Here is a 22,109-nt window from a genome sequence, read left to right as displayed (position 1 = left end):
ATAATTACAACTTCAATATTTATGCATCATCACAACACATGATGAAATCAATTTTAAATAATTATTTCAATACTTCATAATTTGTGATTATTAAACATTGTTGACCAAATAATATATTTAGTAATAATTTTTATTTATTCACTGTTTTATTACAATGATTTTAATATGATCGATTTGCAAATATTTATAAAAAAATATTTATTTATCAGTGCCACTTCTGGCACTCGGTGTGAGCAGAGCCTTCCTGAAATCCTTTGATATGTTGCTGTTTTGCATCTTCATCACCTACTGGCCAGACACAAGTATTTTGCCATTCATTGTTTCTTAAATTCCAGACTTTTCCACTTTCCAATTTTCCAATATCATACTTCTATATCAGGTATGAACATTTATTGTGATTTGGCTTGCTATGTCCTTTATAGTACTTGGGGTTTAGTATCAGCGTGCTTAAAGAATTTAAAGCTACAAAAGTCGGAACAAAATCCATGTTATGACTCAGCAACAGCTGCTTATGATGAATTTATTAAGGCAATAAAACTGTATAATCTTTCACTCAGTAACTCAGATCCCAAACATCATGGCCAGATATTTATTTTTAAGAAAGGAGATTATTATCGGTGATTAGACCCTGAGCTTTTCTTTTTGTTTATAATGTTCAATTTTCTCAGTCAATATGTCAAAGTTGGAATTCCTCAGATAAAATATTAACATGTTAATTTTAACCCACAGATCAATGCTGCAGGTTATCCATGATTGTCAGGATAAATAATCAACTCTAGACTCAAAATCAATTGCGGCAGGACAGCTGTCTTTGCTTCCATACTCTGTCAAGTATAACAAGTCTACAAACTGCCCTAATTTTTGGAGTGATTTAGATTAGAAAGTTAAATTTTTATGCTGTGAAAAACAGAAAAAGATGAGCCTGGAAAGACAAATGTTATTCTACGGTCAATCATTGCTTTTTGTATTCACCTGTATTATATAGTTGTAGTGTAGGCACCTTGGATTTCTCAGAATGTCTGTGTTCCCTTCTGAAAGGAAACATTTTGTTAAATATAAAATCTAATTTAAAATCTGTTATTCTAAGCATGCACTTTATATAATCCTGAAAAGGTATGTGTGTACACGGGAACAAGTAAACACACTGAATATCAGACAATCTATGTAAGGAAAAGCAAATAAAACATGCTTTTTTGCCCTCTGTGAGTTCTATATGGTTACACATGTAAAGAGCAAAGTCCTGCTTCTTTTTTTCCTGGTCCGTCCTCGACTCAGTCACGTCGGCCTCTGTCAGTCAGAGGCTGCCTGCATGTGCCAGCATATAACTGATTACCTGGATGTTGATGACTCAGCTCATCCTGGTTATACCAGCATACTTATTTTATACAAGCAGCACAGACACACACGAGAGCAAGCTTTCCCCAGCTTTTAATGCAACACTACAACAGTCTTCAGTAAACAAAGCAAAGAAAGTGCTGCATAGTGAGAAGACTATCACTTCTCATATTTTTAAACACCTGCTTCAGTAAATATGAAAACCCAACATTTGTACTAGTGGCACAAAATAAGGTTAAAAACAAGTAACCATTGCATATGTCCAATCCTACTTTGTAAATCAGTTAAGGAATGGTGTCTGTCAAGAAAAATTAAGAAAGAAAACACTGGAGCTACTATTTAGATAAGTATGGCATTTATCAAATGATTGTTTTCAACAGCTTAGTGGCTAAAGTTACATTAAAGGGGACATATCATGCAAAATCCACTTTTTTAGCCTTTAAATATATTTTGTTGTGTACTTGGAGTCTGTAGGAGTGCAGAAAAGTTAAATTTAGTCTTTCCAGGTGTTGCGGAGATATCGTTATATTCTGTTTAGGTTATATTTTTCAGTCCGTTTAGTTTTGACTGTCATCTGTTCCGTTTTTCCAACTGTTATGCCCCAGTATTTGCTGCAGAACAGCTAAATAAGGTCCTGGACTTCCAGCTGATCAATTTCATGTATCCGGCATATTTATTTCTCGCTGTGATTTTACAGTCCAAGCTCAAGTATTTCTACGCTGAAGGAGGACAAGTTCAGTTAATTTGTTGGGTGCATTAACCCACACAATTCATTATACTGTCCCCTAGCATCAGAACCTCTTCGAAGTACCTGGTTAAATTATATTTTTCACTGATGTTCTTCAGCAACCTCCGCCATTATCAAAAAAGATTTGTCAAAAGACTTCATCTGATTAGAGGGTCAGTTCCTTCTGTCTATGGAAACGACAGACACAGCAAAGCGGTAAGCTGCAAATAATGCTAAAATGACACTTTATTTTAGACATGAATTTATTGTGTGTTGATACGACATCCTGGCCGTTGTTTTGTTAGCAGGAGCTTCGTGGCTTCTGCTTATGTTAGCGCTGTGTGCTGCTTTTAGCTCCTTGAGGACAGAACCGTACATAAACAGTTTTGCATAGTTTTTGTGGCGCTATATAATTGTTATCAAACTACAACAATGGCTGAACGGGTTAAAGTGCAGCACTCTTTGACCTTGAAGGGGCGGGGTGTGAAGTACCTTATTAGCATTTAAAGACACTGCAACAAATGAATTGCTCTCAGACACACCTGAGAACAGGGGTAAAAAAGGAGCCTGTGGAGCTACAATGACAAGGAATTCAGACCAAAGCGTTGCAGTTTAACTTTCTATAGAACAGAACTGAATGATTTCAGTGTGAACAGGAAGGAGTTAAAAGCATATGTCCCCTTTAAGACAAGGACACATCTAAGCTGTTACTCTACTTTTTAAACTGATTACTAATCAGATTTTTAGTTCATATAAGTTTTGGATATTTTATATAAATCTACAGTCTGAAATAAGTCTAAAACCAAATGAAGCCCATATTAAGGTAAAACTGAACTATGGATATTAAGTTTAGACATGAAATGGGTTGTACCTGGTATAAGTGGTTGTCCTGTCATTCCTATGGGAGGCATCCCCATATTATTCATAGCTGATGCCCAGGGGTTGGGGTCTGACATAGGCATTGTCATTGAGTTGGAGTCCATTGTCATGTTACAGATCCCTTCTGCAAAAAAAAAAAAAAAAAAAAGTGTCATTATTGTGAAAAAACTACTTAAGAGGCTGTGGCAGCTGCACATATGTCTTTCATATCATAAATCAAACTGGTGATTTCCGACATTGAAAAATAAACCTGGCATCACAGGACAAAAGGAGGTGGATCTCAACAGGTTTGCTACATACATGAAAATAAGTGCCAGAAAATCCTGAAAGGTTAAACACATCTTTTAAAATCGTTTCAGTTTTATTCTATTTCAAGCATCACTATTACTGAAAGAACTACCCTTGGCTGAAGTCCAGTTACTGTCTTTCTTGGTGCACTTTTGCGCAGACTTTCAAATTTCATGGCAAGAAATGATGCGCATCAAATAGGCAGTGGACAGATTTGGTCTTAGAGTGTTTTTGTCTAAAATCCCCAGGCCAGCTAGCCGCACATTCTGAAATTACCTCTGTAATCACCACATAATACACTAAAGTGGCAATGTTGCTTTACAGGGCTGTGAATACCCTGCTTCCCCCTGTCAGGGGAATAACATCAGCGGTTTGACTCTATCTCCCCCTCATTGCCATGGTCTTTTCATAAAACATGTGGAGATGGAAAAATGTGTTTTGTGAAAGGCTAAAGATTTTAATTTCCAGGGTCTTTGTCACACTTTCACATTACAAAGATTAACAGTAGATTATGACACATTTCATCATGTTTTTAGCACAACAAATACAGAAAAGTGCTCAGTAAAACTAGGAAGCACCTACTTTAAAACTATTGCTGATGTCTTTCCATCCTGGCTTTGGGCTAACACAAATCTGAATGCCAAAAACACTAAACATTCAAACCTCCTCCTAACATTGGTAAGCTGGGTACATATGTATTTTTAAACAAACTGTTGATAAAAACAACCAAAAACAGGGACTATTATAGTATGTCAGTGGCAGTGCAATTACCTCATTTAAGACCCTTGTTTATATGTAAAGCCTTGCAAACTGAATGAATGTCTATTACTTCACAACATCAGGAAAACCTGATAGTAAATAGACAAAAGATCGTCCTGCATGAAGGCCAAACCCTTGTTAAAAAACAAGAATAATAACTTAAACTGGAGTTAGGCATGGGCCTGTTACTGGATCAAGGTACACAATGGTTTTAAAAAGTTACACCTGAAAAAAATAATAAAACCCCTCAGTCATGCAGTTCTTCAGGTTCGAGGCTCTTTCAATAGGATGCCAGAAAAAGTGCCCAGGTTTTCTCTTCTGGACCATAGAGAAATGAGATGCTGCACAACCCCCATCTGTTGCAGCACACTACTGGTCAGCTGGCTGAAGGAAAGCAGCTAACCTTTCAGTTGGTCACATGACTTTTTTTTTGCATTCTTAAATATTTTTGATTGTGAAAACATTAATGATGTGAGAACTAAAATTGTGCCACCTTTCACTAAACCACCAGCCCCATCTGCAGATTGTTTACCTGAGCCGATAGTTTCACTACCTAATCAGATAATACCAGCTTGTTATAGTTTTTATAAACTACAACAAGCTCGCTAAATGAATTCCTTTTGAAATTCATTTAGCGAGTCTTAGATATTTCTGCCAAAGCGTATTTACCAAAATCAAAAATAAATAAATGTAATAGATATCATAATTGTAATAACCAATATAATATGCAATCCTTGCAGGAGTAGGAATAATCAAATAAAGATTAGATCAAGTTTTGTGTTAATACCAAAAAACACAATATTTTGACTTGTTTATCTTAATGTGAAACTCTCAAACCAGTTCAGGCTTAATTGGATGAGTTTTCAGGATGAATAGTTGGTGATCTAGCAACCAGCTATCAAATAAAGCATTAATACTCATCTTGGAAAAATGTAGTGTCAGTATAAGTTAAATACTTTTAAGACAGTCCAAGAGAGGTCAGAAGCAAACGGTGTGAAAAAATGACCTCTGAGAATTTAAACACTAGTGGGACCCTGGAATGACAGTGTGGTGATTTTAAAGCCAGTTTCTGGTCAACAGTTTTATTATCTGAAGGTAGAGGAGGCAACCATTAGTCTGCAGTCAGTCTCTGAACACTGATTTCAACAATACTGTCACAGAGAATCTATTTATCTTGGTAGCTTCAGCTGGCTGCCCTTTTGACACTTCCTGTCTTAGCAACCAGCACTGAGACCCCACTGGGAATGATAGTGTATCACTGAAGAAAAGCTAAAACTCACTTTTAGAATGTTTCTTGGAAGAGTTAGGTTGACAAATGGGAGTAGATTAGTAATATCAACATAAAAATTGACATCAATGCATCCTCTGCTCTGCTTTTCTTTACAGGCCACAGAAAATAACGTCTAACACAAGATTATAATGGTGCTAAGCATAAATCCTTATGCTATCAGGCACTTCTCAGACAGTCTGTTACTAAAATGTTGATAAATCTTCTATTTAGCCTAACATTACGCACACGTCTTGCCAAATCAACAGCCCCAGAGTTTCTGCATTCGAGGAATGCATAATAAAGCAAATGCATTCAGAACTGCACAGTAAAAGCCCTGCAAGAAGGTCAACATGTACACATCATATGTCAACCGGCAACTCATTCTTCCTGTCTGCAGTCTATTTCACAGCCCTAAATGCTCTCTAATTCTCTCCTCTGGTCGACGTCTTTTTCTCTGACAGACCTGTAAATTGCTGTGACTGCTGGCCAAGCCAGGCTGCCCTCTTCTACAATGCTAAGGCAAGCACACCTGTTAATAATGAGAAGAGCTGCACTTTGCACACACTTTACATTGCAGATGGTCTCAGGCAGAGCATACTTTGAAGCCAACAGGTATAAAAGTATATGCTTCTGTTTGAACACCAATGTATTGGCATTCTTGGTGTTGAGACACAGTTGGCAATGTGTAATAATGCTGTGTGCCTCTTTGCCTTCCTCTCTGAGCCACTAATTGCAGAGCTGTCTGCTGTCGCTGCCACAGAGAGGCCTGATAAAACCAAGCGTGTCTGTGTGTCGCTGTGATAATGCTGCTGACGAGGACTTCACAGGCTTGTTAACGAACACAGCCCTATTAACTGGGGACACTTTTCCAGGAGTTAAAATGAAGGAGGAGAAGAGCAGTGGGGAGCTATTTTATAGCAGTTTTATTACAGTTTACAGTACATTAACCAGATTCTCTCGAGAGCTGAAGAGTGAGTTGGACAGGTGATGTCTTCTGTTTAAAGGGATCTTTTAGTTTTCCTATAAATAATAGTAATTAGTAACACTAAAACAAAAATAGAGTGTCTATAACATCATTGTTTATCCTAATTTTGGGAATTTTGGATTGATGGATATATGGATAGATGGAGAAACGGATAAATAGATTCAATTCAATTAAAAAATACTTTATTAATCCCAAAGCGAAATAAAATTATTGATGAACAAATGATGTTAGATGATTACTGGTCAGAAGACAGATGGCTGGGCGCGGCGCTGGTGGTGCAGGGGTTAGCGCGCGACCACATATAAAGACTATAGTCCTCGAAGCGGGCGTCCTGGCGACCTTTGCCAAATGTCTCCCCCTCTCTTTGCCCCTCCTTCCTGTCTGCCTACTATCAAAATAAAGGCCTCTAGTGCCGAAAAAATAAATAAATAAATAAATAAATAAAAAAACGACAGATGACTAAACAAAATTTCAATCAATCAAGCTATATTTATAGAGCACTTTACACACCCAAGGTGACCAAAGTACTATACAGGCCCATAAAATAAAATAAATAAACATAAAATAAGCAATAAAATACAACATCTACAATAAACTAATAGAATGACGACAGTTCAAACATTAAAAAGATGAAATATAAACTATTAATAAAATCAGCCAGTGTCTTTAAAAGAGATTTAAAATCATTCAAGATGTTGGCCATCCTTACAGTGAGTGGGAGATCTTTCCAAAGTTTCACAAGATGAGTCCGAGGAACATCAAAAAGCAGCAGGTTACCTGACCTTAAAGTTATGTGCTTTCGTCTTCTTTTACCGGTCAGCAGATAGCAAGCAGCGTTTTGGACTAGCTGAAGGCGACGAAGAAGACAATTGCAGTAGTCCAGTCTAAAAGTAATAAGAGTGAATTACCCTTTCAAGGGCATTATGAGGTAGATAGGGTGTGATTTTAGTGATCAACCTGGTGGTATAAGCTAAACTGGACTACTGCACTGACCCTTTCATCAAATTTAAAACGGTTATCAAAAAATACCCCAAGATTCCTAACAGCAGTACAACCAAAACAAGACCAATTGCCTGGCTACACACTACAAACTATTGCCTCAGTCTCATTTCCGTTAAAGTAAAGTAAATTCAGCTCCATCCACCTTTTACTGACTGGGTGTCACTTTCTTTAAACAGGAGAGAGATTTGTACATCACCGATGGATGGATAGATGTTGGATAGGACTCTGTATTTATTTAAAACATTTATAGTTTATTATAATTATCTTCTTCCATAACATTTGTCATCCATGTATTTGTTATATTTACATTAAATATGATGGATGTTTATAAAAAAAACTGGTCATGATGTGTGACTTTTACCAGGATGGAATAAATAAACAAATAGCTAGACACAAATTTTAATTTTCAGTATTGTTTGAGTTTCTCCAACCATTTCTCTAAAACTCAGTGAGAGAATATTCAAACCAACAAAAGCAGCACACGTACTGCTTATCTGTACTCTAAATGCAAGTAAAAAAATATAAAACGTATTTACTATTTTATCTAATAGGCTGCTAGATAAAAACGGAAGCAGAATCCATTTTAGTTCCTCAGCAGGGGACGGGGCACGTATTGATTGTGCAGCTCAAATTAAAGTCCCGCGCATTTAATCGATTCAGTCAGAAATGTTCAAGTGCGCTCAGAGTGGAGGTCAAGTTATCTCCACTATGCTAGCCTCTTGACCCTGCTGACAAAAAGTCTCCATTTAAATGATTCACCCTACAACTCTTGTGTCTGAACCGCTGCAAACATTCATTTAGTTCTCTCAGTTCCTACACCAATTTATTTTCATCATACAAAACCACGTGTCAGTGCTAAATCCATTCTCGTATTTCCACAGCATACATGTTATATGGTTTCTGGAGGTGAACCTCTGCATGTTCATCCCTCAGTATTTCTGATGGACAACAAGCCCTTGAGGGTAACAGTTTAGTCCCCTATGTGTGCCATGGGACACTTATGGATTGACATGTGGAGTCCAGGAAGGAATAACAAGCATCTCCCAACACACAGGGGTAACAAATGTATGCAAGCACAAATGGACACGAAGCACAGTGGTTCACCTTGGCAGAAGGCAAACACTGTCAATAAGGAAATCAATCAATGTCAGTAAATATCCACCAATGAAACATAAAGATGAAGTTTTAGTGGAGCCATTAACATGCACATCTAACTGAAGAGATGACAACAAGATTAAATAAAAGATAAGAATCAAATAAAATAACAAAAAAATGATTTGCAGCTGTTAGCTTAAACAACTGTTTCATGCAAATGCCAAATCTAATGACATGATTTGAACAATCTTAGCATGTGTAGCCCGAGACCTCCTGACACCGATGTCCAAATGTGGAGCTCTGAAGACAGGAACTTAATAAGTCAATCTGGTTAAGCTTGGCCGCATTTAAATAGAGGTGGAGAGGTCACATTTTTCCTCTCCCCATGGCATGGCCTAACACTGTTTCGAAATGCAATGGTTTGACAGTCTGTAAAACTAACAAGATTATAACATTACTGGTCTTCATCTTTTAGCACTTTCAGAAAGTGATAGTAGAAATCTGGATGAAACCTTTTGAAATCCTATAGATCAAACGATAAATGGTAAATGGACTGAACTTATATAACGCTTTTCCAGTCATAAAGACCACTCAAAGCGCTTTACACTAGAGCCACATTCACCCAATCGCACTCACTAACGCTCACATATTCATACACCGATACGCAGATCAGTAGGCAACTTGAGGTTAAGTGCCTTGCCCAGGGGCACATCGACATATGGCAGGAGGAAGCTGGAATCGGACCCACAACCTTCTGATTGCAAGACGACTACTCTTCCTACTGAGCCACAGTCGCCACAGTAATTAAATTCAAAATATTAAACTTACATTATATAGCATTATTAAACACATTTCAATTATGTATTTTTGGCATTTATTTCTCTTAATATTAACTTGGATTTAAAACATTTACTTGCTCAAAATATTCTGGATTACCCAAGACCAATTACGGGATTTTTAATACAGAAATGTTTTCCTCCATTAGAGGGGTCTGCTGCAAACAGTAACTGCTAAAGAAGCTGGCCATTCACAGAGTATGACATCCAAGCATATTAAGGAAAGTTGAGTGGAAGGAAAAACTGGGGTAGAAAAGAGCAACAGGATAACTGCAGCCTTGCGAGGATAGTAAAGTCAAGTTACTGTAGTCACTGCCTTAAGAGCCACCACACAGATGTATTTAGGATATGAGCTACACTGTTGCATTCCACGTGTTAAGCTAATCCTGAACCAGAGACAATGTCAGAACCATCACCAAGGTGAAAAAAAGGCTGGACTGTTGCTCAGTGGTCCAAAGTCCAGTTTTCATACTACATTTATTTAGAAAGCAAGGTCCCATAGTCTGGAGAAAGAGTGTAGAGGCACCAAATCAAACTTTCTTGAGGTCCAGTGTGAAGTTTCCAAAGTCAGTAATGATTTGGGGAACCATGTCATCTGCTGGTGGTGTTCCACTGTTTTCTGAAGTGCACCATGAAATTACTTTGTGCTTTCCTCAGCTGACAAGCTGATTTCATTTTCCAGCAGGACCTGTTGTCAATAGTACCAATATGTGGTTTAATGAGCAAGCTATCACTGGCAAACTGGACAAACCTTATAAAGGATCTATGCAGTCTATGGGTGATGCCAGATCCAACAATGTGGACAGGCTGAAGGCAACTTGGACATTTTTAACACCTCAGCAGAGCCAGGTACAACATACCTTTCAGTAGACCACCTTTTCTGCTTAAAAAATATGTAACATTCAGATTTTTGAGCAACTTAGATTTAGGATTTCATTGGCTGTAAGCAAAAGCTATGAAATTGCAAAAATGTACGCTTGAAATATGTCACTCTTTAATTAGTCAAAATAGTTTCACTTTCTGAATGAAATTCACTTTTCAATAGCTTCACAATTTTCTGAGATGCAGATGTATATCTAGCTAACTGCCTTTATACATCAAAGCATGTGTGGAAGAAAGCTGGATGTGTTGTTGGAAGGTCCCCCTCTATGATACCAACCCTTACCACCTGAGTATATATCTGAATTCAGGATATTGCCCATGGCAATCAAAGCTATAGTGATTTGGATTTTGCTTGGGTCCATCCAGCCCCAAGTGTCCTGATACTCATTCTCTGCAGGCTGTGGCCAGCTTTTGGCCTGCCTAAAATCCCCCCGGGAGGTAGATAGGAAATTAAGTAATTTAAAGGCCCATTGGCCGTAAGCCCCAACAGCAGGCAGAGAGAGAGGGTGGGGGCCACTTAGCCTAAAATGTGCATGGTTTTAACAGCTAATAAGGGATTTTTGACAGCCCCTAGAGAGCAAATTCAAGGGGGAGCTGAAGATATGAGGGATGGAGATAAAATAAGAAAGAAAAGATTGCCTTTAATGGAAGGGTGTAATGCTGATGTGAGAGAATGACAAAATAAGTATTTATATCTTGAAAACCCAATCAAAATCAGTGTTGCTGCCAATCAGTGACTCATTTCAGGACCTAATACTAACCCTAACAATAAAATACTCCATGATTATTAGAAAATATGTTATCATTTATTTTCAATTTAAATTGAATGAATATTTGATATAAACATTTCAGGCTGAAGCACATTTAAAAGACTGACATGTTTAAAATGGAAAAAATATAAGAACACATTTTTCATCAGTTTTTGCGAAGACAAAATTTTTTGTCCTTAGGGACAAAAGCATTAGGATTTTAACAGGACCTGTTTGGGATTAAGTACCCATCATCAGTTTGTCAGGTTCCTAATGACACTTTACAAGCAGAATAAAAAAACAATCACATTTACAACTATTAAAATTAACTAGTGCCTGTTTGATATTTAAAACAATTTCCACCAGCTTTAAATTAGTGTTTCTTTAAAACAGCCTGTTGGTAATCTGTTTTAGCACACACACAAAAACGTTAGTAAGGATTTTAATTTACACTCAATTTTTCATCTCTTTCTGCCTGTACATCAAAATAGAGAACCAATACATGAATAACATAATAACAATTAATGTAGCCATCATAATATGCATAATTTTTGTTATTGTCTTAATTTGGATTATTTGTTAATTTTTTGGAGTTTCTTCTGTTCTTTTTTGGCATCTGTAACGTTTTTATTTGATCTTGTGCTGCAAAATGATCAAAATTCAATGTTGAGAAGACAGATGAACTTTATTAAATTTCCCTACCTGCCCCTGATCCAAAGAAAAATAAATAAATATCTGAATATTTGCTGTTGCCCCTTGAGGGTTCCATTCAAAATTAAAGACGAAGTCTGACATTTTCATATTTGAAAGAGTGTGTGAAGTCTGCACACTTATGCAGGCAAACAGAAAATGCATGGAACGCAGAAAGCCTCTCCAACCTTTTTTGACCGTAATCTTCTCCTGTTTGTGTTTCTGAGTATAGTAGGTAGTAAGAAAGAAAGAAACAAGGAAGAAACTCCAACATGCATTTTCTTAATAAACTCTGATTAACTCTGGAAACTCTTTCAAAATAAATCAGTTCAGTTTTCTTTATTACTTACAAGCCTAACATACACATATTCACACAGTGTCTGTTTAATAATGTATGACTGCCCTTTTTCTCTACTTCTTTGATCTGTTAATTATGATAAATCTGCTAGGGGTCTGGTGATTAGTGGTAACACAGTGAGAAGTGCCCTGAGTGTTATAATACACCGGTGTCTCTTTTAGAAGCAGGGAACAAGACAACAAAGTGAGAATGCAAGGAGGACAGAAGAAGGTAGAAGACAGCCTGACCTCAAGGAGGGAATAAACTGGAAAACAATCTCCCTCTGCTGTTACTTTACAATTGCTTCAACTTACTACTTAATAGGGAAAAAGGGAAAAAATTAAAAGCAAGACTGGATCTAACAATATGAATGAGGTGTAGTCAAATTAGGACATTACTAATCTCTTTAGTAATCTGTTTGTCTTAAATCCTTGCAAATTTGTTCCAGCAGAAGTTGTGTTCAATCCAAACTGTCATTACTTAAACTAAAAGGCAGATAGTTACAGGTTGCTATAGAAATAAAAAGTAATTAAATATCCTGCATGAGCTATCTGCCTGAACAGAAAACCTGAATACAACAAAGGTAATTAGAATTGTGTTCTCAACACTACAAGTAAACAAACTGCAGTCTTTAAAGTGGGTTGAAAGCAAATTTCAAACAAAAAACCTTTATAGACAATTCAATGTTTCATAATTTAATTGACGGAGACACAAAAACTGGCAATGATTTTACTGAGTTGACGATTTCAAAGGTCAAATTACAGATTACAAAATTAGGACCGCAAAAGCCAACATGAACCCAATCCTCAGCAAAGGTGAACTGTCAACTTCTCAGCACAAGCCCAATGAATATTTAATTCAGTTCAACTGAATGCAACAGTTCAATCAAGGTCCAAGGAACAAAACCTTTCCTACAGAAGTGAAATAATTCACAATCTCAATATCATAAGCCTGGTTAAAACATTTTTTAAAATGAGTTTATGAGTGCATGCATCAGTTTAGAGAGGGTGGGAGTCTGGTAGTAGGCCCAACAATAGAACCTACATCAACCACTCAGATGCATCAAAAAGAAACCAAGCTATAGTTTCTACAGTGCAATTACTAAGTCAATTCAATTGAATCATACAGATTTCAAGTCAGGTACAAACATTCCAATTAATCTAAACTATCAAACAGTGAAGTCAGATTCAGTTTATTATTCAAATTGGTTAAAACGTTTTCTATCTAAGGAAACCCAGCAGATTGCATCAAGTCAGTGACTTGCATCATTCACTCCTCCTAAATAAGCATGTAGAAACAGCAGACAGTCGTTTGCATTGACTATGCAGCAATCCCTCAACCTGAGTATGCATGTAGCGATAGTGGAGAAGAAGACTCCCTTTTAAAAGGAAGAAACTTCCAGCAGAACCAGGCTCAGTGTGAGCGGCCATCTGCCAAGACTGATTGGGGGTTTGAGAGAACAAAGCATACAGACAAAAGAACATAGAAGCACTGATCCAGGAGTACCTCCTATGTGAAAGAAAAGTGAAACTATAAAGGCAGTAGTAACTCCTTCTGTTGCTTCATCTTGGAGAGAAAAAAAGCTAAGCAGATAAACTCTGAGTTTTCAAATATGGAGTATGAAAGAGAGCACATAGCTACTGGCTGAGCTTGCACTATGTCAAGAAGAGATAGGGTTAAACACTGAAAGACAGGGGCAAGTGTATCATCTGTAGAAAGAAGACATTAAATTGTTGGCAGCAGCAGCTTGGCCGATGCCCCCCTCCAGGTAGGTGTCACAGCTAAACAAAATGCCAGGCCATGTGTAGCTTCTATGAAGAGGAAAAACAAAGAGAGAAGATAGAGTTAAATGTTGAAACAACAGCAAATAATGCAAAATTGGAGAGCAGTAGGAGAAAGTAGCAGAGTGAAAGAAAGTGTTCATTATGTCCTCCAGCAGTCTAAGCCTATAGCAGAATAACTACAGAGGTAGCTCAGGATAACCTAAGCCACTCGAACTATAAGCTCATCAAAAAAGAAAGTTTTAAACCTTGTCTTAAAACTAGACAGGGTGTCTGCCTCACGGACTAAAAGTTGGAGTTGGTTCCACAGGACAGGAGCCTGATATTCAAAAGATCTGCCTCCCATTCTACTTCTAGAGACTCCAGGAACCAACAGTAAACCTGCAGTCTGAGAAGGAAAAGCTCTGTTAGGAACATAAGGGACAATCCGATCTCTGATGAATGATGGAGCTTGATTATTAAGGGCTTTATATGTGAGAAATTATATTCTAACCGACCTTATCCTGTGTTATACCATTTAAGCTATATGTGCATGGATATACAGTACAGACCAAAAGTTTGGACACACCTTCTCATTCAAAGAGTTGTCTTTATTTACATGACTATGAATATTGTGACTTCACACTGAAGGCATCAAAACTATGAATTAACACATGTGGAATTAGCCACCTTTTGCTTTGATTACTGCTACGCACACTCTTGGCATTCTGTTGATGAGCTTCAAGAGGTAGTCACCATAAATGGTTTTCACTTCCCAGGTGTGCCCTGTCAGGTTTAATATGTGGGATTTCAAGCCTTATAAATGGGGTTGGGACCATCAGTTGTGTTGTGCAGGAGGAGGATACAGTACACAGCTGATAGTCCTACTGAATAGACTGTTAGAATTTGTATTATGGCAAGAAAAAAGCTGCTAAGTAAAGAAAAACAAGTGGCCATCATTACTTTAAGAAATGAAGGTCAGTCAGTCCGAACAATTGGGAAAACTTTGAAAGTGTCCCCAAGTGCAGTCGCAAAAAAAGATAGGGAAGCTGGTCAGTGCTACCAAGAGTCACCTCTGCTGCGGACGATAAGTTCATCCGAGTCACCAGCCTCAAAAATCGCAGGTTAACAGCAGCTCAGATTAGAGAACAGGTCAATGCCACACAGAGTTCTAGCAGCAGACACATCTCAAGAACAACTGTTAAGAGGAGACTGTGTCAATCAGGCCTTCATGGTAAAATAGCTGCTAGGAAACCACTGCTGAGGACAGGCAACAAGCAGAAGAGACTTGCTTGGGCTAAAGAACACAAGGAATGGACATTAGACCAGTGGAAATCTGTGCTTTGGTCTGATGAGTCCAAGTCTGAGATCTTTGGTTCCAACCACCGTGTCTTTGTGCGGCGCAGAAGAGGTGAACGGATGGACTCTACATGCCTGGTTCCCACCATGAAGCATGGAGGAGGAGGTATGATGGTGTGATGGTGCATTGCTGGTGACACTGTTGGGGATTTATTAAAATTGAAGGCATACTGAACCAGCATGGCTACCACAGCATCTTGCAGCTATTCCATCCGGTTTGCGTTTAGTTGGACGATCATTTATTTTTCAACAGGACAATGACCCCAAACACACCTCCAAGCTGTGTAAGGGCTATTTGACCAAGAAGGAGAGTGATGGGGTGACCTGGCCTCCTCAGACCTGGCCTCCTCAGTCACCGGACCTGAACCCAATCGAGATGGTTTGGGGTGAGTTGGACCGCAGAGGGAAGGCAAAAGTGCCAACAACTGCTAAGCATCTCTGGGAACTCCTTCAAGACTGTTGGAAAACCATTTCAGGTGACTACCTCTTTAAGCTCATCAACAGAATGCCAAGTGTGTGCGGAGCAGTAATCAAAGAAAAAGGTGGCTACTTTGAAGAACCTAGAATATAAGACATATTTTCAGTTGTTTCACACTTTTGTGTTCAGTATATAATTCCACATGTGTTAATTCATAGTTTTGAGGCCTTCAGTGTGAATCTACAATATTCATAGTCAAGAAAATAAAGAAAACTCTTTGAATGAGAAGGTGTGTCCAAACTTTTGGTCTGTACTGTATTTAGACTGAAAAATGAACATTCTAGGCAGAAACATTATTGTAACCTTCTATCCCTGAATACACAAGTAGTGAATAGACCAAGGTTTGTGTATTAGTTTTGGGTTCAACAAAAGCTGCTCTGCTTTCTTCAGTGTTCACAATAAAAAGATTATCTGTTAAGGTGTATGCTAGGACTTTGCAAACCGAAGAAACTATATGTTTTCACATCAGATCCCATACAGCTGTTTATATTTGAAATCACAACCAGCAAAAAAAAGACCAAATGAAAGAACAGTCAACATTTGTATGTATCTCACAGAGGAGGAGTCTAGGAAACTACAAACCTTTCATGATAGACAGATTAGCTGTAGTAAACAATCTCAATTTCAGCTGCTTTATCGGGAGGTGTTTTATAGTAACAAAGGAAAGGCCCTTGTGTTCGTGTCAATGCTGTCAAGGAGGAACATCTGCTCCTGGACAAGCGAAAGCTCTTCCCTGCCTTATCGGGCCGAGAGAAGAAACGGACAAGAACAGATTATTCCGATATCTTGGCACGGAAAAAGGAATGAGAGATAAAAAGACGTGAAAGAGAGAGAAAGATTACAAACAGGGCTGTAAAGTCCACACAACAAGGCTATCAAACTCACTGAATTTCTTTGTGATAATGATGTGAGGTTGTGAATAGAGGCTGTAATACAACAGCTGGTTTTCAACGGAAAACCTAATCTTAAACCCTGCCAGCTCGGAAAAGGTAATATTACATCACTCAGATTGTGGCTGAACTGTGAGGACCAAGCATCAGTAGAAAGTGTCTGCCTCCGACTTGACTGGTCAAATTTAAGCTCAAGACAAAGCACAAAACCCACTGTAGTCTTTGATTGCCATGCATATGAAAAACCGTAAGAATGTCATCGTTTTAATTGGTCTGAACGGCTTGTACCTGGATCGGTCCTGACAGGTGACTGGCTGGTCAGAAATTCACAAATCACTTCTTTTTCCAATCAGCAAAAACACCATATGTAAAACCAGGTCATGTTAAAAACAATCCTGTTCAGTGTAGAAGTTATTATAGAAGGACCAAAACTAAAAGTTTGTCATTTTTTGTATCGGTGAGATGTTTAACAAAGAGGCCAGACGGAGCACAAAAGGTATAAAAAGCTAACAAAAAGAAAACTGTATTTCCTACATTATGTTACGTCTAGGACTGCCCCTAACAATTATTTTGATAATAGAGTGTTCTATCGATTATTCTGAGGATTAATCGACTAATACGACAAAAAACTGACACACCGCAGATTATTTAACTACTTAAGCTTATTTTAGTAAATAAAAATAAATAAAAATCAACATTGTATTGCCTTAAATACAAAAACACAGCAAGTCTTTAGTGTACACTTTAACATTTGTAGCAAAGGATGCATCTGCAGCTAAAACAAAATATTCATCAAAAGCTCAGTCCTTTCTGGTTGACCAATACAGTGTTAAATTCATCTGTACTGAAAGTGGCCACAAACAAAAAAGTATCCCTTGCAGATTGAATTCTGGAGATTCGAGATTTTTTTAACATCAAAAAGCATAAAAAGCATAATGTTCATAATATAATGAAAAAAAAAGAACCCTTGTCATGTACTTAGGTGCCAAATTACTTCTTTGTTTGTTTAGTGCAAAAACAGAAAAATAAAACATATTAGCTTAATAGGAGATTTTTTTTTTACGAATTTGAACCAGGTGAAGCTAAAACTATGCCACTACAGGAGTTCTGGATAGAGCATATTTACAGATAAAGAAGGCTTTTCATCTTTAAGGCAAAATGTTGAGTTTTGACTAATTACTGCTCTGAGTGGGTTCCTCTTTCAGCAAATGGCATGTTTTAGACTCTGTGTACTCCAGTTAACCGTTATTCGATTACTAAATTAGCTGACGATAATTTCGATAATCAATTAATCGCGGTTATTTGTTTCAGCTCTAGTTAAGACATGCCAGAAGTAAGAGAGAAAAGGGAGGCATCCTGATCAGATGCCCGACCCTCCTCAACGGACTCCTGTTCTACCGGCTCTCCCAGGATGACGGAGCTCCTCACACTACCTCTACGGCTCAGTCCAGCGCCCATAATACTGCAGATAAAGCCCTAATCCGACTGTCTGTCTCTTGTTCCATCCTACCATCACACATGAACAAGACACCAAGGAATAAATATTAGCCAATATAAAATGATCTTCCCAGTAAGATATTTGGTTTGGATGTTTTTTCAATAGCTAGATAGTCTATTTGGTTTTGTTGGACTTTCTTGCATGAACCCAAAGCAGGCAGACTCATGTAATTCAACTCATTACACGAGGAATCAGAAGCTTTAGTTACCATGTTGGTTTTGAAGTATTACAGATAAATCCAGGCAACGGCTGCAGCTGAACTTGGCTGACTTAAAGGCACACACTGCTGCAGACTTTATGGAGGGAACTCTTAGAGAAAACCTGTTTGTCCACATTTTTAAGTAATAAAACAAGATTAAAATCATAAAAACATTGATGTTGGTGGATTATATAGTCGACGTAATTGATTACACCAACAAATCACAGAGGCCCAAGGTAAAATATCAACTCTTTCATAAGACTCATCCGGGTAGAACATAGGTTGAGAAACGGGCCCAGATGGGATTGTCTGCAGGACAATGCAGGACCATTCTGGATAAAAGGTCAGACCCAATGGGATCCAAGTATTTATTGTGTAATTTGTACAAATTTTCTTATTACACAACAGAGACTTAGCTAGAACCCACAGAGGCTCTTGGTTTTGTTCATATAGGCTGTTTTGAGTCAGCTCAGGTTGGTCCCATACGAGATGGCAATTTTAAGACTAGGGCTATTAGGTACCCTTCCAGCCTGAGCCAAATCCATATGGGCCCACATATACACAGGTTGTCCTCTGTTTAAGATATCCGAGAAATCCTGCTATAAAATTACTATTCTCTATCACACACGATGTGACATCAGCTCTGCTTCTACAATAAACAATACGGACCATTTTACCAAAAAACAAAGATCGCAAATTGGTCATAAAACTCTGAACTCTGCATCTCCAGTCAGAACAAATATAGCAATATGTTAAATTTATAAACATATCAAAAAAATTAAACCATCCTAAGTGCTTAAAAACTCAATATAAAACTGATCCCCTCCTGAAACGTTAATGTTTTAATTCTCAATTTGTTTTACTGGGTGAAAGAGCTACAAAGACTTGACTTATAAGCCAGTGTCCAAAGAAAAACTGTAAAAGACATTGACAAAGCTGACTAAATATTGATCAAGACAGCTTTAAAGTATACATCAAACTCTTGCAGCTTTCAAGCAAGGTATAAAGAAATGAGAGGAGACTCTGGGTGCTTGCACATGACTTTAAGGGATGCAGCTTCTCATATCTGTGCTGAAGGGTGTTTAACTTTCCTGGTTCTGCTTGGGCTGCTGCACTACCAGGTTCTCTGTATGCAAATTATTTGAAGCTCATATTTGGTTGAATATCAGTAAATCTGACATCACTTCTTGTTTTAACACTTGAGAAAATAGCTTACTAACTATAATGTCAAAAACATTTTGAGCACTATCCTCCCCCCCAGGTTAAAAACACACAAGATCCAATGTCTTTACAAATGATAGCAGCACTAACAATGGCAATGGGAGTCTGACAGGATGCAGTTGCCAGCTGATTGACCATATCCTGTCACAAAACATCTGCTGCTGATCTGTTGGAATGATGAGCTCTGGGAGGAACATGTTCAAGGATACCGATGACATCCTTCTATCTTCACTGACAGCATGAGGATTTAGCCAATTACCAAGAGGCAGATTATTGTTCTGCATTTTTGTGACTTCTGAGAGAAAAATCCGACACAGCTGGGACATCTGGAAAACATACATTAAAATATTGGAGTAGGTGTGTCTCTATCAGCTGTTAACCTATTAGTCAAAACCCTAATTCATGACACGAAACTGCTGGCTTAGTAATTTAATACATGCATAATGGACCAGAGCAGCTTTATCAAGCTTGATGAAGCAAATTATGCTGCACATTGTCGATGCACATTTAATTCAAAATACCCATCTCTCACTGACACCAGATGGTTTAAAGACACTAAGACCTGGAGATCTCATTAAAGAGCTGAAGGAACATCATCTCGTTTTAATTTGCAAAGGATAAAAAGCACCTATTTCACTGTTCTGGTGGAGGGAAGATGAGAAACAGGGAGAGATGGTCTGACATGTTTCTTAAAACTGGCCAAGCTGTCACATCATTAAATACTGATTGGTGAGAAGTCAATTTGATGGTACAGATGTACCAAAGCTGACGATTACCAGATCATCAATCTAAAATGCAATAGGCTGGGTATGCAATAGGCTATTTGATTATTTCAAGATGCGCAGAAGGAGAGGATTAAACTGGCCATGACTCCTGAGGGACCTGAGCCAACAATTTATGCAATAGTTAAGTGCTTAAAAACAAACCTGATAAAGTACATATAATTCTGCATGCATTTAAAGTACAAGCAACAAGGTTTCAATAAAAGGATCCCCAGTTTTATTAGATAGCTTACAGAGAGTAATCTAAAATTGGCTGCAGCATCTCATCAGCATTTATATTGAAGGAGCTACAGAATAGATACATGAAACACAAGCAAATAAGATGCAATGCTACAATATCAGGGTTTAATCACAAACATGGTAAACATACGGTTGGAATAAAGAGTAAAATTCAGTAACAGTTATGGTATCCTTCCCTTCCATAGGCTTATGTAGTAATAGATTTTATATGGATGCAAAAATTTAGGTTGGAGTTCAAACCGACACCTAGTGTCTTGCATGCTTTGTGGTCTGTGGCCTTATTGAGTATAGTTGAGAGTTGATTTCATCCTAGCATTTGTATTAAACTAGATGAAAGTCTAGTCAAACACTTCACTGTTATTTTGAACATTTGTATTGACTGTGAAGAGAAATATAAAGCTATGTGTCATCAGCATACATATAATAAAATATGTTGTAATATACAGGGGTTGGACAATGAAACTGAAATGCCTGTCATTTTAGTGTGGGAGGTTTCATGGCTAAATTGGACCAGCCTGGTAGCCAGTCTTCATTGATTGCACATTGCACCAGTAAGAGCCGAGTGTGAAGGTTCAATTAGCAGGGTAAGAGCACAGTTTTGCTCAAAATATTGAAATGCACACAACATTATGGGTGACATACCAGAGTTCAAAAGAGGACAAATTGTTGGTGCACGTCTTGCTGGCGCATCTGTGACCAAGACAGCAAGTCTTTGTGATGTATCAAGAGCCACGGTATCCAGGGTAATGTCAGCATACCACCAAGAAGGACGAACCACATCCAACAGGATTAACCGTGGAGGCAAGAGGAAGCTGTCTGAAAGGGATGTTCGGGTGCTAACCCGGATTGTATCCAAAAAACATAAAACCACGGCTGCCCAAATTACGGCAGAATTAAATGTGCACCTCAACTCTCCTGTTTCCACCAGAACTGTCCGTTGGGAGCTCCACTCATGCCAATGCTTCAATGGTGCAAGGAGCGCAAATCTTGGGCTGTGGACAATGTGAAACATGTATTGTTCTCTGATGAGTCCACCTTTACTGTTTTCCCCACATCAGGGAGAAATACGGTGTGGAGAAGCCCCAAAGAAGCGTACCACCCAGACTGTTGCATGCCCAGAGTGAAGCATGGGGGGGATCAATGATGGTTTGGGCTGCCATATCATGGCATTCCCTTGGCCCAATACTTGTGCTAGATGGGCGGGTCACTGCCAAGGACTACCGAACCATTCTTGAGGACCATGTGCATGCAATGGTTCAAACATTGTATCCTGAAGGCGGTGCCGTGTATCAGGATGACAATGCACCAATACACACAGCAAGACTGGTGAAAGATTGGTTTGATGAACATGAAAGTGAAGTCGAACATCTCCCATGGCCTGCACAGTCACCAGATCTAAATATTATTGAGCCACTTTGGGGTGTTTTGGAGGAGCGAGTCAGGAAACGTTTTCCTCCACCAGTATCATGTAGTGACCTGGCCACTATCCTGCAAGAAGAATGGCTTAAAATCCCTCTGACCACTGTGCAGGACTTGTATATGTCATTCCCAAGACGAATTGACGCTGTATTGGCCGCAAAAGGAGGCCCTACACCATACTAATAAATTATTGTGGTCTAAACCCAGGTATTTCAGTTTCATTGTCCAACCCCTGTAGAGGTTGAATTAAAAGTGGCCAGAGAATAGAGCCATGAGGAACCCCATTTGTGATTTGTGTTTTCTCCTAGTCTGCCAAGTATTTCTTGACCAAATTGATAAATATTTTGAGAAAAAAAAAATAGGTTTACTTTCTGTCTGTAAAACACTATTTTGTTAACAAGGGTTGGAGTGTCTGTTTGTGGTCTAAAA

General features: G+C 38.3%; 1 protein-coding gene across 14 annotated transcripts in view; it reads right to left on the bottom strand.

The window, feature by feature from the left end:
- The window catches only part of enox2 (ecto-NOX disulfide-thiol exchanger 2), a 251,385-nt gene that overhangs the window by 80,750 nt on the left and 148,526 nt on the right, over positions 1-22,109 (bottom strand). For all 14 annotated transcript variants that reach the window (XM_047354595.1, XM_047354597.1, XM_047354593.1 and 11 more), the window contains one exon: positions 2,934-3,065. In XM_047354595.1, the coding sequence (XP_047210551.1) occupies positions 2,934-3,065 (132 nt within the window). The remainder of the gene's footprint in view (positions 1-2,933; positions 3,066-22,109) is intronic.

Source organism: Girardinichthys multiradiatus, chromosome 23, assembly GCF_021462225.1.
Source record: "Girardinichthys multiradiatus isolate DD_20200921_A chromosome 23, DD_fGirMul_XY1, whole genome shotgun sequence".
In the NCBI taxonomy this organism is placed as follows: domain Eukaryota; kingdom Metazoa; phylum Chordata; class Actinopteri; order Cyprinodontiformes; family Goodeidae; genus Girardinichthys; species Girardinichthys multiradiatus.
This window is presented reverse-complemented; position numbering and strand designations above follow the sequence as displayed.